The sequence below is a fragment of the Apis florea genome, unplaced genomic scaffold, assembly GCF_048593485.1.
Source record: "Apis florea isolate Af1SG1 unplaced genomic scaffold, ASM4859348v1 contig_3036_pilon, whole genome shotgun sequence".
Lineage (NCBI taxonomy): Eukaryota > Metazoa > Arthropoda > Insecta > Hymenoptera > Apidae > Apis > Apis florea.
The window spans coordinates 1,197,635-1,215,611 of NW_028256694.1; the positions used below are offsets into that span (position 1 = coordinate 1,197,635).

A 17,977-nucleotide genomic window follows, 5' to 3' on the forward strand; every position below is an offset into this window, starting at 1 on the left:
AAATTAAGAAAATAATATTTATACAATTAATTTTTTTTTATTTATCTCATTAATTATACAATAAATCGAATTGAATATCTTTTAATCTGGAATTATACATCTTAATTAATAATAAAAAGTTCAAGAATAAATATTTTTATTATTTTTAAATATTAAAAGTATTATTTCTTCTATATAAAGTATTTTTATTTTTTATGCTAAACAATTCTTTTGTTATTTAAAGCATATAAATTCAAAAATTACGCAAAAATTCATAGAAATCGAGCATATATAAAATTTGAATTAAATGAGAGAACTTCAAATCATGAAAAATTTGTTTTAACCTTTTAAAGAAGATAATCCTGCTCTCATAATTTCATCTACTAAAAGAAGATTACTGGCGATGATCGTGCTATAAATAAAAATTAAATACATATTTCAGAAAAAATATAATAGTAAATTGTTATAGTAAATTCTATTTTAATTCAAATAGAATTTTAGAAGTATGCTTACCATGAATTAATAATTTGCTTTTTCACATTATAATTATCATAAATACCAGCATCCGTGGGTTTTAATGCTTCATCTGTAGAAATATCTAATCCTACTGCTTCACCTAATGCAGATCTTTCTTCTAATAATTTAACAATTGTATCTTGTGCATCAAATCCACTGTTTACAGCTGAATGATGAATATTATGAATTAAGATAAACGAATTTTAAGAAGTTATGTATAAAGTTAATTCAAAATATCTTTACCAAGAGTTTTCGGAATAATAAGTATAGCTTCCGCGTAAGCTTGTACACCTAAACGTTGTTTTCCTTTTACTTTTTCTTTATATTGATGGAGTGTTTGACTAGCAGCTACTTCAAAAGCACCAGCACCAGGAATAACAGCACAATCATCAATAGCATTTTTAATAGCTCTTAGACCATCTCTTACAGCATCTTTTAATTGTTCCAAAGTATATTTATTTGGTCCCTAAAAATTTCTCATTTGAAATTGAAATGAAAAGAACTCGCTAATTTAATTTATTTACAATTTTACCTTCAATAGAATTGTTACAGAATTTGGTTTCTTGCATTCTTCAATGAACGTATATTTTGTCTCTCCCTATAAAAATATAAAAAATAAAATGTTTTTTATTTTGCTAAATAATATTATTATTAACAAAATAATTACTATACATTATATCAACAAAATATTTACCAATACATGTTCATATACAAGTCCAGCCCATCCTAAATGTTCTTCCTTTATATCGTCGAAAGAATTCATAGCTGTTCCACCACAAGCCAGTGCTAAACGTTCCATATTTCTACGTTTTGCTCTACGCAAAGCCAAAATGTTTTCTTGAGCAAGCATATCCAAAGATTGCGGATCAATGCCTTTTTGATTTATAACGACGAATGATTTATCCGTTCCATCGCATAATTTCTTTTTTAATTCAATTATTTTTTTTACTCTATTATCAATAAATTCACGCTCTGCAGCGACTAATTTCTCTCGTTCTTCAGCAGTTTTGTAAAAGAATCCACTGTTTACCTTTATAATAAATATTATTTGAATATATATAAATATATACATTATAAATTATAATATAAATATGATAAATTCTTTTTTTTCAATTAAATTAATTCATTTACCTCACTCTTTTCATATTCTAAACTAACATTACAAGTCAATATGTAAGCATTTTCTACTCTTTTAGGCATATCTGGATGTCTAGATCCATGATCAGTTACAATACCAAGAATCAAACTAGTATCTGCTGCAGTTCTATGTTGCATTTCCATTAATTCAATCATGTGCAAATCGATTTCCTGATCTTTTTGTCTAATAGCCAAAACAGCATCCACACATATTTCTGTCAACTTATCAGCTATAGATGGATGGATTTTAGTTCTAAGTGATGTTCTAGCAACATTCATTAAATTTTCTTTTGAAGGCTCAATTGGTATTTTCAGAGAGTCTAATATTTCTAAAGTTTTGATTCGAGCTAATTCAAAACCTTCTGTAAGCACTCTTGGATGAAGACCCTCAGAAATATAAATATCAGCTTGTTTTAAAAGTTCTGCAATAATCAAAACAGTACTAGTTGTACCATCTCCAGTAACATCATCTTGAGCAGTAGATGCTTTGGCAATTAGAGAAGCTGTCGGATGTTGAATTTGCATTTCATGTAATAATACATTTCCATCTTTTGTAATTTTAATATCACCTGCACCAGAAACAAGCCTTAAAAAAATAAAATCAAATTATATCAATTAATATTTTGAGCAAATATTAAGATTTGAATGTGTATTACAATAAAACATGTATATTAAAGATATAATTTTTAATACATGCATATTCGTGTACTATTTCATATATATTAAATTATCAGACTTTACTTCAAATAATCTGAACAAAAATCTAAAATAAAGAAATCATGAAAATCTAAGAAATAGATAGATACATAGAGAGAGAGAGAGAGAGAGAGAGAGAGAGAGAGAGAGAGAGAGAGAGAGAGAGAGAGAGAGAGAGAGAGAGAGAGTGCGAATTTAACGAAAAAAAAAAGATTTCAGTATCAAATTTTTTGAAATTAAAGAAAATGTTTTATAACTTTAAAATATTCCAACTTTATATATAAAATGTTCTATATAAGTAAATTATAAATTATTGATTTGTAAATTGAGAATTTTTATATATATTATATAATTATTGATATTTTACAGAAAAATATTCTTATTTAATAATATATAAATCTATATATATAATCTATATAATAAAATAATAAATATAAATTTTTTTTATAATTTTATATATCTTATTTAATTTTTTATGTGTTTAATTTTATATAAATTAATAACTTACATAAGTTAGATAAAGTAATTTTAATAATTAAACAATTGTTAAATTTACACGTGAATATTAATACATACATCTTCATGGTGCCTTTCGGTCCAAGATTCGTTTTCATTACATCTTGAATTCCTTTTGCAGCAGATATATTAACAGCCAACGCTTGAGCAGCTCTAGCAAATTCGGCTTTGGGATTTAACAAACTAATTGCAGCCATTTTAAAGATACAATAAACACAATTTATAGTGTATTAAACAATTTAAGCCTTTCAATATATAACTTTCGTCAATGGCTTCTCATCTGAATAATATAGATTGTTAACTAAACGATATTCTAGAAACTTTTAGGAACTTGTAGTTTCTGAAAGTTACAATATTTTTCATTGAAAATTAAAAACTCATTAAATAATATTTTATAATACTATTAATAACAATATTTAATTTAAAAAAAACATTTTTCTAATTTATAATTAATTTAATCTCAAATTTTGATTTAAAAATCTTTAATAAAAATGTATTACCATGGACAATGATAGGACCTTTAGATCATATATATATATATATAGATATGACTTGTGCATAAGGATCTATGAGTGAAATTAAAGATATGATCTGATGTCACTTATGGACAAAATATAATTTAAAATTGAATTAGATATCATTATTACAAGCAATTACGTAAAAATAAAGTTATATATTTATTTGTGAATAATTTTTAAATTATTTATAACGATGCAAACATACTAACATATTAATTTACATTATAAAAAAATAATTTATTAATAAATCATTATAAAAAGTAAATTTAGAAAAACTTTTATTTTATAATTATTTTATAATATAAATAAATAATTTTTTTTACACATACTGTTATTATTTTTTTAAAACTAAAGTACGTATGTTATAAATCATAAATATAAGTTTTCAGTAATAATAAAATTTGATTTTCATTGTATATATATATTATAATATTGTTGTAAATTTAATTTAAAGTTTTCATAATGACAAAAATATAATATTAGTAATATTTAGTATCGTAATTATAAGTCAATACAAAAATGTTTTATTTACAAATTTACAATTGTATACGTTTTATTGATATGTGTACATCTTATTTTAGTGATTCTATGGATTAATCGAAGAATATATTTTTAATATATATTTATATAAAAATATATATAAAAAATATATAATATATATTTATATAAAAATATTTATATATTTTTTTCGACCAGTTATTACGATTGTTGAAATCTGAATCCAATCAATTATAAACATGCAATAATTTCAATTTTTACAAATGACATGATGTCTTATATTATTTTGATGAAATAAATATAAAAATGTTATTTTTTTTTCGAAATAATTTTTTTATATTATTTTCAAAATAATATAATTATCGGACGAATATGATACGCTAGAAGTGACTCAATTTTTCTGTAAATTTCCGCAGAAGAATATATAACGTTATTCCTATATTGCTGTATTAAGTAAAAATATATCATGATACAATGCAATGTTTGATTTTAATGAGAAATTTTTAATATTTTTAATAGTAGAAAAAATAGTATATTGTGCTTGTCTTTCAAATATATAACGATTTATGAATTACGATTTCTGAAGAAAATATATAAAATTAAATAAAGATTTTTATAATTATATAATATAATAAAAAATATTCATCATAATTGTATATGTAGGAATGTGTTTTCAATGATATTTTTAATGTTAAAGGATTACATCATATAAGTTATTATAATAAGTAAAATGACAATTGATGAAATTAATTTTAAATGAAATTGTAAAATTAATATTTTTAACATAATTATCATAAATTTAAAAGATTCATTTTTTACAATGAATATTATATGTATGAGATCATATAAAACTGCTAATATAATAGAAATCTTATTGTGTAAGTTATAATTAATATTTTAATATTAATAATATTAATAATATAAATTATTGAAATTATATTATAGGGAGAAGATATATATCAGATTTTTCATTTGTTCCTAAATGTGAACCTACAAAAAATTCATATTTATTGAAGTTAAAAGATTTTATTGATAGTCATGACAATATATGTGTACTAACAGGAGCAGGAATATCTACAGAAAGTGGTATTCCTGATTATAGATCTGAAGGTGTTGGTCTTTATGCAAGAAGTAATCATAAACCAGTTCTTTATAAAGATTTTTGTAATAGTGATGCTATTAGAAGACGATATTGGGCTAGAAATTATATAGGTTGGCCAAGGTTATAATTTTTTTTATAAAAATGATTTTAAAAAATTATTATATATAATTTTAATGTTTTAAAAAAATATTAATTTCATAGATTTTCTTCTATCAAACCAAACAATACACATAAAATATTAACAAAATTAGAAAATGCAAATAAAATAAGATATATTATTACTCAAAATGTTGATAATTTGCATACAAAAGCAGGTAGCAAAAAAGTGATAGAATTACATGGAACAGCATTTAGAGTAATGTGTCTTAATTGTAATGAAAGAATATGTAGATATTATTTACAAGATATTTTTGATAGGATTAATCCAAATATGACAATAACTAGTCAAATGATCAGACCTGATGGAGATGTAGAACTGACACAAGTAAATGATATAATAAATAACTCAAAAAATTCAGATAATAACTTAAAGAAATTTAAATGATTTATATTTTAGGAGCAAGTAGAAGAATTTAAAGTTCCAACATGCGAAAAATGTAATGGTATTCTTAAACCAGATATAATCTTCTTTGGTGATAATGTTCCACGTCAAATTGTAGAAAATATAAAATATAATATTAAGCATTCAGATTCGCTTTTAATTATAGGTACTACATTAACTACATTTTCTAGCTATCGAATAGCATTACAAGCTAATAATATTGGAAAACCTATAGCTATATTGAATATTGGAAAAACTAGAGTAGATAATCTTGCAAAAATTAAAGTGGAAGATAGATGTAGTAATGTCCTATCGAGAGTTTATTCAATGCTCAATTAGCATAAAAAATGTATTATATTTTAATGAAACGGAAATATAAATAGTTCTTTATTTATTTTTTAAATCATGACTGTGATTATTTTACTGTAATTCATATAAATAAAAGATATCGTCAATAAATTTGTTTTTACAATTATTTTTATAACATTATATTAATATTATATTATATGAAAAATTAGGTTAAATTATAATTTGAAATCTTAAAATTTTAAGCTTTTTTTTTAAAATATATTTTTAGACTTTGAAACAAAATATAAAAATGATGTTTTTAATTATTTCGGAATTCAGTGGTTTAAAAATTATTTGCATATAAAATTTTGTATCATTAGGAATTTTTGCGAATTATATTAATGGGTTTTTACTCTAACTCATTGAACAACAGAAATATTACTACATATCAAATTCAAATTACATTTCGGATAAAGAACTTTAACATTCAAAATTAACAATAAATTAAATTAAAAATTCAATTCTAATTGAGAATTCTTTTGAGATCTTAAAAATAAAAAATCTTTTCTTTTATATTTTAGAAAAATTTATATTACATTGGAATTTTATAGAAATTTTATTAAATTAAGTTCTAGGGAATTTTTTTACAGTGATGCACTATTTTTCAACTTATATCTATTTTCGTTGTTATGATAAGTAACTTGCTTAGTACATGTATAAATGTTCCCATAATTAGTGATATTACTACGTTTTACGATTAATGAAATGTCGCTAACAAGGTTAATGATTATTTTAAAATTATTTTTTATTATAATATCAAGTTTTGTATTATACAATTTTTATTATACAAAATATTTGAAGTTTTATTATAATTTTTTGAATAATTTTAATATATTTAAATAAAGTTTAAAAAAGTTTTACTTGTTAAATAAAATGAAAGATATAATTGTATCTGAATTTGTATGATTATTACAATAATTTTATTTTAATATTTGAAATATTTCTATAATTTTTTGAATAATACATTTATTTCAAAAAAATCTGATATTTATTAAATAAAATAAAAGATATCTGTATCTAAATTTGTGTGATTATTATAATAATTTTAGTATTTATAAATGTTTTTTGTTTATAGTTTTATTATATTATATTTATTAAATATATTATTCATTAAATTATATAAATATTTATAAATTATTTTTGTCATAGTTTATTACCTGCACCATCGCAAGTTGTATGGGACAGAGAAGATGAAGCACGGGAACAAAAATTACGGCAAAGACCTGTATCTGCTCTTGTTAAAGCAGTTATTACTGCTCCACCATATGGTCAACGTAAAGGATGGGTACCAAGAAATCCAGAAGTAATTAATATTTTATATATTTTTAATTAATATTAATACAAGTAATTTTTTTTAGTTACTTAGTTTTTTTTATATTTTTTTCATTGAACTGGTTCTAGGATTTTGGAGATGGTGGAGCATTCCCAGAAATTCATGTGGCCCAATATCCACTTGGAATGGGAATGAAAGGAAAAGAAACAACCAGTAATGCTTTAGCAGTTCAGCTTGATGCTCAGGGAAAAGTGAAATATGATGTTATTGCTAGACAAGGTCATTCTAAAGATAAGGTATTGCAATGCACTTTTTTTTTTTACATAAATACTACTTGATTTATCTCTATTTTATTTTATATTTTTTTACAGATTGTTTATAGCAAACTGAGTGATTTATTACCTTCAGAAATTACTAGTGAAGAAGATCCTAGTTTACAGCGTCCGCCAAATGAAGAGATTGAGGAATTGACAGAGAAAACTAAAAAAGCTTTGGAAAAAATAACAAGATCGAAAATAGCTGCAGCAATGCCAGTAAGATGTGCAGAGAAACAAGCACCAGCACAATATATACGATACACGCCATCACAACAAGGACAATCATTTAATTCTGGAGCTAAACAGAGAGTAATTAGAATGGTAGAGGCTCAGATAGATCCTTTAGAACCACCTAAATTTAAGTAAGTTTTATAATATAAATTTACTTGGAACAAAGCATTGAATGAATTATATTTTAAATATTAAATTTAAAAAATTTAATACTTTTAAATTATTAAAAATTATTATATAATTTTATATATATATATATATATAAATTATATTTATATTATATAATATAATTTCTTATATTATGAATAATATAGTATTTAACTTAATAGAATTAACAAGAAAATACCACGAGGGCCTCCATCACCTCCAGCACCTGTTATGCACTCGCCTACAAGGAAAGTAACAGTAAAAGAACAGAAAGAATGGAAAATACCACCTTGTATTAGTAATTGGAAGAATGCAAAAGTAAATCAATTCTTATATTGTTAATAGTTGAAATTTTACAAATGAATAATTTATTTTCAGGGATACACAATACCGCTTGACAAACGTCTAGCTGCAGACGGCCGTGGGTTGCAACAGGTTCACATAAATGAGAATTTTGCTAAGTTGGCCGAGGCTCTTTATATCGCAGATAGAAAAGCTCGAGAAGCAGTAGAGATGCGAGCACAGCTTGAGAAAAAGTTAGCTCAAAAAGAAAAAGAAAAGAAAGAAGACCATTTAAGACAATTAGCGCAAAAAGCCAGAGAAGAGCGTGCTGGACTGAAATCAGCTGCAATGGGTTTGTACATGCATTTTATATACTTTATATTATATTCATTTATATATTGTATATTTATAATTTTATTTATATATTAATATATTGGAAACAAGTTTAATATCAAAACTTTAATAGTTTTTTGTTTTTTTTATTATATAGAAAAATCGGAAGAATCACGGGAAAGAGATCAACTCAGACAAGAACGACATAAAGATCGAGCTCGAGAACGGAACTTGGCGCGTGCTGCACCTGATAAGCGTTCTAGATTGCAACGTGAAAGAGAACGAGATATCAGTGAACAGATTGCACTTGGTTTACCAGCAAAAAGTATTCCAAATAGTGGAGAAGCACAGTTCGATCAACGATTATTTAATACTAGCAAAGGAATGGATAGTGGATTTGGACACGATGACGAATATAATGTTTATGATAAACCCTGGAAAGATTCTAATTCTATTGGTTCGCATATATATCGTCCCAGTAAAAATATCGATAAAGATACTTATGGAGATGATTTGGAAAAACTTGTTAAGACGAATAGGTATTTCTTTCTGTTAATTAAACTGATAAATATCTTTAGAATTAAAAATTAAAATGAATAGAATAGAAAAAAAATGCTTGAATTAAATATTTTAAAAATATTTCTTTTATAATTTTAGATTTGTTCCGGATAAAGAATTCAGTGGAACTGATAGATCGACGACACGATCAGGGCCAGTTCAATTTGAGAAAGATGAAGAAGATCCTTTTGGTTTAGACCAATTCTTGAAGCAAGCAAAACGTGCAAGTAGTTCTACTACTGCAACTACGAAACGTAAAGATGAACGGGAACAACGAAGAGATGATCGTGATAAACGAAGGAAACATTAAATTTTCTTACTATTTGATTATTTTTCAATTTAGAATAAATTTAAAAAATTTTTTTTCTTCAATATTATTTATGTTCAATTTTAGAATTAAATAATTTAACTTTAAATATTTCAATAATCTTGTTCAATAATTTTTTGCTCATTTCAATTAATCTAATCAGTATAATTCTACAAAAATTCAACACATATAATATACTAAATAGATATAAATATCTTAAAATTTTTAGAAGTGGTGATTTTTTTTCTATTTCTTCATACTGTAACAGAAGTACAACTTTAAACAACTTTAAAACAAAAGAATAAAAAATGTATACAAAATTATTAAAATTGCTAATCATTAATAAATAAAAATAGTAATTTTTTTTAATGAATTTTCTTTCAATAATTATTTGTTATATTTCATTTAATAAAAATAAAGCTGGTTAGATTTGTTTCAGACTCATAGTTCTTTATTAACACAATGTGCATACAGCAGATTAGATTAACAAAGGAGGCGATACTTTCGTATGGAGAGCGATTGTTATTTCTTAATTAATAATGTAGTTATTTACTTTCTCATCAAATATTTTTTTTAATGCGTAAAAGTTTATCGATACTATTTTTATAAGTTTTTTTTTGAAGATCGCGTCAAATTGAATCAAATCTAACAATATTATTATAAATTCGCGAATACATATTAAATTCGTATTAATGATGGTTTTTAATATTATATTGCTTTATATATATGTTACTACTTTTTTTTTGTTCTCGCGATTCCCAAACTGTTCCATTTTTTTTTTTTTTTTTAAGTATTCTAATGGAATTTATAATATTTCTACTTTGGTAATATTTCTTAGTTTTACTAATGTCAAATTGAAATTTATATCTTTCACTTACTACATATATATATGAGATCTTCCGTTTCATTTTTTATTCAATTGAATTGTATAAAATTATTATAAGATATAAGATAACTGTACATGCAGAAACGAGTTTGGAAAACACTGAATTATGTTTATAAATATAATTGAAAAATCTTGTCTTCTCGTTTTTGTACAGGAAATAAAAATTGATGATAATTTCGTCATTTTCAAATAAAAATGGAAGCGTGTATTTATAGAAATCAGCAGATAATAAATGAATTTGTGAGAATGTTTATGATGATTCCTTTTCCTTTTTTAAACTTTCTTATAAATATTTCTCTCTAAACACGACTTAGAAGATGATCTTTTTAATCAGTCTTTTCTTTTTTTTTTTCATTCATAAGATTATCACAGAAAAATTTCTATGCTGATTTCTTTTTTGTCTCCGATATTTAAATGAATAATTCGTTTCGTTATTCACACAAATTGACGCGATCCTTTAGTTTATATTAAATTTTCACATTCTTTATTGTGTTAAACCTTAAAAGCTATATTAAGATTTTTCTGTCAAACTTTAATGGAATTATTATTTTCTTTCGCGAATATTATAATATAATCGGAAAACTCTCCTGATGAGAAAGACTAGATTTAATAACGCTGAAGACTACAGATTTGTTTGGAAGCTTATGTACAATGAACACTGTCAATCATTTCAGTTGTGTTCAAGTTCTCAAGATTTTATTTTTTTTAGCAGTAAGACATATCAATTTTTGCTTCAACAATATGAATAAATATTTTTAAATTTTACGAATATTTAATATGTAATCATTACAATTTATTTTTTAATTTGAAGAATAATAAGTACATAGAAACATTGATAGCAATCAAATTCTATAATTTTATGTAAGAGATAAAATATAAAAAACTTTAGTTATATCTGAAAATCTATCATTTTTATTTCAAATATATATTTCTTTTTATTTTAAACGTGTATTTTTTTTTTATTTCCATTCAAAATATACTTATTAATTCCATATTAATTATTAAAATCATATTTTTGAAACAGTTGAAAAATTTAAATTATATAAATATAAGGAAATTTAATTTGTGAATAGATATTAGAGTGCTTATCAACAACAAAAAGTTAGATTCTAAGATTTTTATCAAAGAAATACGAAAATAAACTTAAAAATTTATACAAAAATTGTTAAACATGATATAAAAATATTCCTAAGATCCGAATAAATTATAATTTATTGAGTATCAAATTTTATTGATTTATTATTTTGAATTGAAATTAATAAATTTTTTTTTAATTATTATTAATTATTGTGATTATTAATATGTGTGTGTGTGTGTGTGTGTGTGTGTGTACAAGTTATTTATTTTTCCAAATATAATTCTGTAGCCTTCGAAAAGATTTCTATTACATAACCTTTAAAATGATCAGTCAGTTTCTCATCTCTTAACAATAATGTGGCAGTATATAAGGCATACAAGTTTTCTTCTTTAAACAGCCTCCTTAAGACTTATAGTAGATCCTTGTAACATTGTTTAAGATGATACTGGGAGTTATTTATACATTACGAGACGAGAAACTAACTACTTGATTAATTTAAATTTTTCGTTAGTACTTACATTGCTTTGGAAAGAAAAAGATTGCTTAAAGATTCGAACACTCAAGCAAAATTTGTGAAAGATGACGAATGAGATTGCGAATGTTTATGCTTGATAAATATGTAAAAAGCATATGATACTTATATATGAAAAATATGTAAATATGAATAAAAAATTTGTATATCTGTAAAAAATACACATTTATAATGTACAATATAAGATATAATACATACAATGTATTATAATGTATTATTTATAATGTATAATGTAATGTAATGTATCAAATATTAAGAATATGTTTTCCAATATGATATATTTTAATTTGAATTATGATAAATTACAAGCATTTTCTCTAAATTTAATAGTATTAACTGATAACATTTGTTAATAAAAATTCATTTATATATGGAAAATAATATTTTGATGACACAATATAAATAATTAATAATTAATACATATTTATATTTTTAATTAATAATAATATTTAAATTTATTTCAGCAATATTGTGGCGCATCTATTGTGGCGCATTTATCGATTTTTGTATGAATTCGTTAAACTATTTGAAATTTTAATTAACGCAGTAAATTCTATATATTTTTCTAACAATTAACTTTTATTTCATTCTTTTTAGAAATCATCAGAAATATTTTTTAAATAAATAAGATAATTATTCATTTAAAATATTTTTATTAAATCGTTTAATGAAAAAAGAACCAAAAATTCTTTTATCAAAGTATTTAAATTTTAAAATTATTTAAATTTTTGTGTATTTAAAATTTGTATTAATTTTAATGAATATTAAATTTTCTGTAATTTCATTATGTTAGAGTATTTTTTATGCAATCTTAATTGCAATTCTTTTTTTAAATTTAAATTATTTATTAATAATAAAATAAAATAGTTTTATTCAAAATTCATTTTATTACTTTTGACTATTTAAAAAAAATAATTCGATAAATTTTCGTCTTCTTAAAATTTTCAATATAAAATAATATTTTAATCTGCACATCTTATCTAATTAAAATAGATTTCGTTAAAAAAATAATATTTTTTAAAATATTTTTTAATATGCTTCAATATGAAGTGATATAAAAATAAAAAAAATTCTTTTTACGAATGATATCTGTTAATCAATGAAAAGTTAAATATATAAATATGATATATGCATATGCATGATAAATAACATATACAATATATTTTTGCATATATTATATATGTTAAATATAAATATACAAAGCATATATATTATGCAAAATAAAAAATATATTTTTAATTATGAAAAAAATATTTCTATTCAAATTTTACTATTGTAGATGTTTTCTATGAAAATTTATGCACTTGCATAAACATTCGCATTTTAATTAATATAATAATTTTAATAATATATTTTTACAACAAAAAAAATTGCTTCATTTTTCGGTTTTAAATGTTAATGCTTACAAAGATTGCTACATTTTTTGTTTATCCATTATTGTGATATTAAAAATTTGTTAAACATTGACATGCACCTAATATTGAGATGGAGATTGCTTATCAATTTTCTTAAACTACGGTTCTATTTTTGTTACAGAATTTTCATTATTATTGTAATCATACAATTATTATTATATATCTATTATATGTTTTTTATATACAATCATTCAAGTATAGCTACGTCCATACTTGTTCGAAAAGAACACGATATTACACTAGAACCACTCTTTTTCCATAAACGATTCCTTTTTTATTTATTTTTTTTCTTTAATTTTTCTTTAAATTATTAAAAAGATTCTTTTAATTCATTATTTAGTAATCTTGATTTATCAATAACCGGTTATGAGGTCTAAGCGATCAACTGAACATTATCTACATATGTAGAGAGAATACATTCTCTATTAGAAATAATTATAAATAGCATAAAAAAAAATGAATCAAATGAATTCAATGTTTTTTTTCATTTTTGAATGAATAAATACTATACACGCGTTTCTATAGAAATTATTTTATTTTTATCATCTTGCCAAATTTGTTTTTTTTTTATTGTTTTGACTGTGATTGGATCCTGCCCAATCTAATAAATTTATATATTCAATTGCTTAGGTCTTTTCTTATTTTTAGATCTTTCTTATTTTCTGTTGCATTTTATTTATTTTTTCTTCTTTTCCTTTATTGCGTTGCTTCCTGAAGCAAGCTTTTGAATTTCAACTAGGGAATCACTTGTCTTTTTTTTCTTTATCTTGAAGATAAGTTGGCTTCTTTAATCACGTATAAAAGCACCATAAATCCATTTGCTTCCTTAAAATCGAAAGCAAAAGAATTCATGTGTTCCATATAACAAGAAGACTGACATTTGAATTATCCAGTCATGTTTGGCAGCAAATACTTGTAATATATTGTTCAAGTTTTCATAAGAAAATGTGTATATTTAAGATTTAATATTTTTAGCATAATCTATATAATTTATATATAGTGTCATAGCTATAATAGCATTATAATAGAAACTATGATATTATATATAAATATATAGAAAATATTTTAAACATTATTCTCATTTTTCTCATGAAATTTTGAATACTATACTCTATGTATTTGAAATATACTCTATGTAAGATAATATTACTCTATGTGTTTTTTGTAGGAATTTCATTCGGTCTGTTATTTCTTAGATAGTATTGAAAGGGTATATTACACTTCTGTAGTGCGACTGTATGGGCTGGATTCCTCCGATTGTGAAAGTTTTCGTTCTCGTTTGGTGAATAGACCTCCTAAAAAAGATGGCTGCTGAGCCAATCCTTTAACACCACCAGGGATTGTAGTCCCTGGATGTATAGGGTGAACTTGTCCAGGATGTTTAATGCCTTGGCTCATTGAGCTGGCAGATGTAGATTGAAAAGAAATCGACATACCACTATCAAGTGAACCCACGCTTCCACGTCGCTGCGGTTTTTCACCAGCAACTATGAAAAAATATAAAAATATATTTAAATTTCAAATGGTATTTTTTATATTGATTTTTGATATTGCAAATATTACCTAAATCTTCTCAATCGATACATTTTGAAATTAATTTTTGGAAAATTAATCTATATGTAAAATATTGAAAAATAATATTTACATTGTTCATGTATATCCAAAAGAGAATTACTAAGTGCAGAGCGTTTCAATTGATTGTCCATGTCGGTAGTTTCCGATCTTTCGGAACAAGGCCCCGGGCAAGGACATATCTCAACGTCTGCCACTCCAGAATCTCTATTTTCAGCACCACCTCTGGCGCTTCTACTGCTTTTCTGTCGTTCTAGTTCCGTCTCAATCCGTAAGGTTTCCATCTCGTCCATTTCACTGATAGATTCCCTAAGATCCTCAACAAATTTGCATCTATCATGTGCGTTTCTCGCATTGAATGTGACCAATACTTTTCCATCCACGCGTTGGGAAAGTCTAATTCCATACGGATAATCTGAAAGAAAATTAAAACATATAATAATTATTTATGTTTGAAAAATTATAATAAAATACTTCATTAGAGAAAAAAATTAGAATAATAAAAAAAGCAAAAAAAAATTTAATAGTACAAATAAAATATTTTTATTTAATTATTAGATATTTGGTTAATTATTATGTTGATATATTATGTAAGAGTATATCAATTTAAATACGAAACTCACGAGGAACTTCAAACAGTGTGACCACCATTCCGCACAATGGAAAACTTTGTCTAAATGTATAAGTAACACTATTTTTCTTTTTACTCAGGATCTTTGTCACAACGAGAAGATCATTGAAGAGAAATACTTCCCGTTGATGTACACCCGGTCTTTCCTTTTTGTGAATATCTGGGATCTCGTACAGTCTACAGTAACAAACTAATCTTCTATGTGGTAAAGCCATATTAGGTTTTTTGCCAACTATTGTCGCTTGAACTTTCATTACTTGAGAAACATGATCTGAACCAGGTTTAAATTCATTTTCCTTCACTCTTTCATAAATTCCAACTAATATATCTTTGTCAATATCTCCACAATCATCTATTCCTCTAAGATTTTTGACAAAGTCATCCAGTCTCATTCTACGCTCTGGTTTTAAATTTGGTGTATGCAAATCAGTATTTAGCATGATTATTGCAAAAGCCAATACAAAGACAGTATCCGCTGAGCGTAGCCTGGATACTACATCGGGATTGCATTGGCAATAACGTTGGCTGAACACTTCCATTAATCTCTCTATTTTTTGAGCTTCGCCAGGCATTCTAAAATATGCTTGGAATTTTCTCAAGGCGACATCTACTTGCATTCCTGATAAATCCAATTCATGCGAAAAACATCTAAAAGAGAAATTGTTAAAAATTATTTTTATTTGTAAAATATATTATATATTTTATATAATATATTATAATATTAATAAAATATATTATAATTAATAATTAAGCATTAATAAATAGTATAATTATATAAAAAATCAGTAACATTATAATTTGAATTTAAATTATGATTCTTTTAATGATAAAAAATTTATTTATTTATTTATATTATTTAGGGATATTTAGAAATATTCCAAATTAATTTTTATTTTAGATTTCAAGAAGAAAATTAATTTTCATATTTTCTTAAAATTTATTTTAATATCATGAATGTTAATAGTTGCGTAACTGCAAGTAAGTTACCAATCCACCTTGACCTAAATTTTTTCTCGAAATTACAAAATGATTGGTTGTAAATAGATCAATACCATTTTTAATATTTCTTTCATAACGATTTACAAAAATATCTTTCGTATCAATCAAAGAATCGAATATAGAAATGAAATCAATTGTGTTTTTAGAAAGATAATAACAGAAAAAAAAATGAGCAATAAATTCAAACTGCGTGTTTTCGATTATTGGTTACTGATAAATGAATAAATAAATAAATAAATTAATTTTGAATGTGTTGAATTTTTTTTACAAAAAAATAAAATGTACATAATGTATAGTATAAAACGATACTTACTCAAGTACAGCCATATTGAAAGGATTTTGAAGATTTCCAAGATATTCTCCTATCATTTGTTTGGATAATCCTTTTCTACTAATCAAAAATCTAGCCACACCCTGAGGACTATTTTCCAAGAATCCTCTTCTGATCAAATAACTGATTCCACGTTCTGGTTTTTTATTAAATAAATTTAAGCCCACTCGATATTGGCGTTTTCTAACCGTTTCCGATACTTTATAGCTTGTTTGAGGTATACTTTCCGGATGGTCCATGAGCGGAAGTTGATAACCGGAACTGGCATGTGAATGACCAAGATCTTTTACACTATTTATCATAGCATTAGAATCTGTAGTATGGTTAGTGCACTCCTGATGTTCTGGTGAACTTGACTATAAAAAAAAATAGGATAAAGTTTAGTAGATTTAAAAAAAATTAAAAATAAAATAATGTATATATTATATTATATATTATATTTTGTAGCTTATTTATTTATTTTTAAAATTTCATCAAAACAAAAATATTTAATTTTAAAATTAAATGTTCACACTATATAAATTTCTTATAATAGAGAATAATAAAAGAACAAATTATATATTTTTTTAAATATCATTATGTTAAAGTGACTTGATTAGTCCAAAGATTTTAAAAAAATAAAAAAAATGAGATGGAATCATAGACACAGAATAGGAAAAACCCACGATTCCTTTATGTTTCCATACAGGTGATCCTCTTTGAGCGTCTCCTTCAGAACTCTCGCAATTAGTGGAATCGCTTCCAGAACTCTGAACTGAGCTTAGGCTACCATTTTCAACACTTTTGCTAAGACCATTGTGACGTGGCTCCATAGATCTGGACGTAATGGAAGACGTTCTTTTTGGCACTTCTGGCGGTACTTTTTTCGCTGATCCTCTCGTTCTACCGGCGGAACCAAGATGACCAGCGCTATTCCAGTTTTGAACCACCTGTGTTTGAAGATTATGAGGCGTCGATGGTGATGTACATGGTGTTCGTAGTAGATCTCTCGGCGGTGTCTCTTGTCTGATGCCGCACAATGTCTCCTGAAACACAGGATAGAAACGATTCTTTTTATTGTTATTATATTTATATATGCGAAATAAACGAATTTTACAAATAAAAACTTTAAAATTAAAATAGAAATATTTTTATTCTATGCATGTTATAATAGGAATAATTTAATATATTACAATAAATTTATTAATTTAGTAAATATATAGCTACATTTACTAGAGAGTCAATGTATAAATAT

At 24.1% G+C, this 17,977-nt stretch overlaps 4 protein-coding genes across 13 annotated transcripts in view; 2 read left to right on the forward strand and 2 right to left on the reverse strand.

Annotated features, from left to right (window-relative positions):
• Window positions 1–17: 17 nt before the first annotated feature.
• CCT6 (chaperonin containing TCP1 subunit 6) lies at window positions 18–3,444 on the reverse strand. Its single transcript, XM_086908003.1, has 8 exons — window positions 3,345–3,444; window positions 2,905–3,184; window positions 1,627–2,218; window positions 1,190–1,525; window positions 1,028–1,093; window positions 739–961; window positions 493–661; window positions 18–391 (listed from the first exon to the last, which is right to left on the reverse strand). Exons 2-8 carry the CDS (start codon window positions 3,039–3,041, stop codon window positions 319–321), a joined length of 1,596 nt encoding a protein of 531 aa, XP_086764129.1. The 5' UTR covers window positions 3,042–3,184; window positions 3,345–3,444; the 3' UTR covers window positions 18–318.
• Window positions 3,445–4,237: 793 nt separating this feature from the next.
• Window positions 4,238–5,962, forward strand: Sirt4 (NAD-dependent protein deacylase sirtuin-4). The gene is made up of 4 exons (XM_086908013.1): window positions 4,238–4,738; window positions 4,806–5,082; window positions 5,164–5,446; window positions 5,519–5,962. Exons 1-4 carry the CDS (start codon window positions 4,681–4,683, stop codon window positions 5,840–5,842), a joined length of 942 nt encoding a protein of 313 aa, XP_086764139.1. The 5' UTR covers window positions 4,238–4,680; the 3' UTR covers window positions 5,843–5,962.
• Window positions 5,963–6,370: 408 nt separating this feature from the next.
• Bx42 (Puff-specific protein Bx42) lies at window positions 6,371–12,212 on the forward strand. The gene is made up of 8 exons (XM_003698930.4): window positions 6,371–6,570; window positions 7,001–7,154; window positions 7,253–7,420; window positions 7,496–7,803; window positions 8,002–8,137; window positions 8,198–8,453; window positions 8,592–8,973; window positions 9,092–12,212. Exons 1-8 carry the CDS (start codon window positions 6,557–6,559, stop codon window positions 9,300–9,302), a joined length of 1,629 nt encoding a protein of 542 aa, XP_003698978.1. The 5' UTR covers window positions 6,371–6,556; the 3' UTR covers window positions 9,303–12,212.
• Window positions 9,729–17,977, reverse strand: part of siz (Brefeldin-resistant Arf-GEF family protein schizo) — a 77,190-nt gene continuing 68,941 nt past the window's right edge. For 9 of the 10 annotated variants that reach the window (XM_012494088.3, XM_012494089.3, XM_086908019.1 and 6 more), the window contains 5 exons: window positions 17,409–17,768; window positions 16,726–17,099; window positions 15,406–16,061; window positions 14,856–15,197; window positions 9,729–14,697 (listed from right to left, as the gene is read on the reverse strand). In XM_012494088.3, the coding sequence (XP_012349542.1) occupies window positions 14,426–14,697; window positions 14,856–15,197; window positions 15,406–16,061; window positions 16,726–17,099; window positions 17,409–17,768 (2,004 nt within the window). In that variant the 3' untranslated portion in view covers window positions 9,729–14,425. The remainder of the gene's footprint in view (window positions 14,698–14,855; window positions 15,198–15,405; window positions 16,062–16,725; window positions 17,100–17,408; window positions 17,769–17,977) is intronic. The other variant, XM_012494091.3, reaches the window with a different exon arrangement.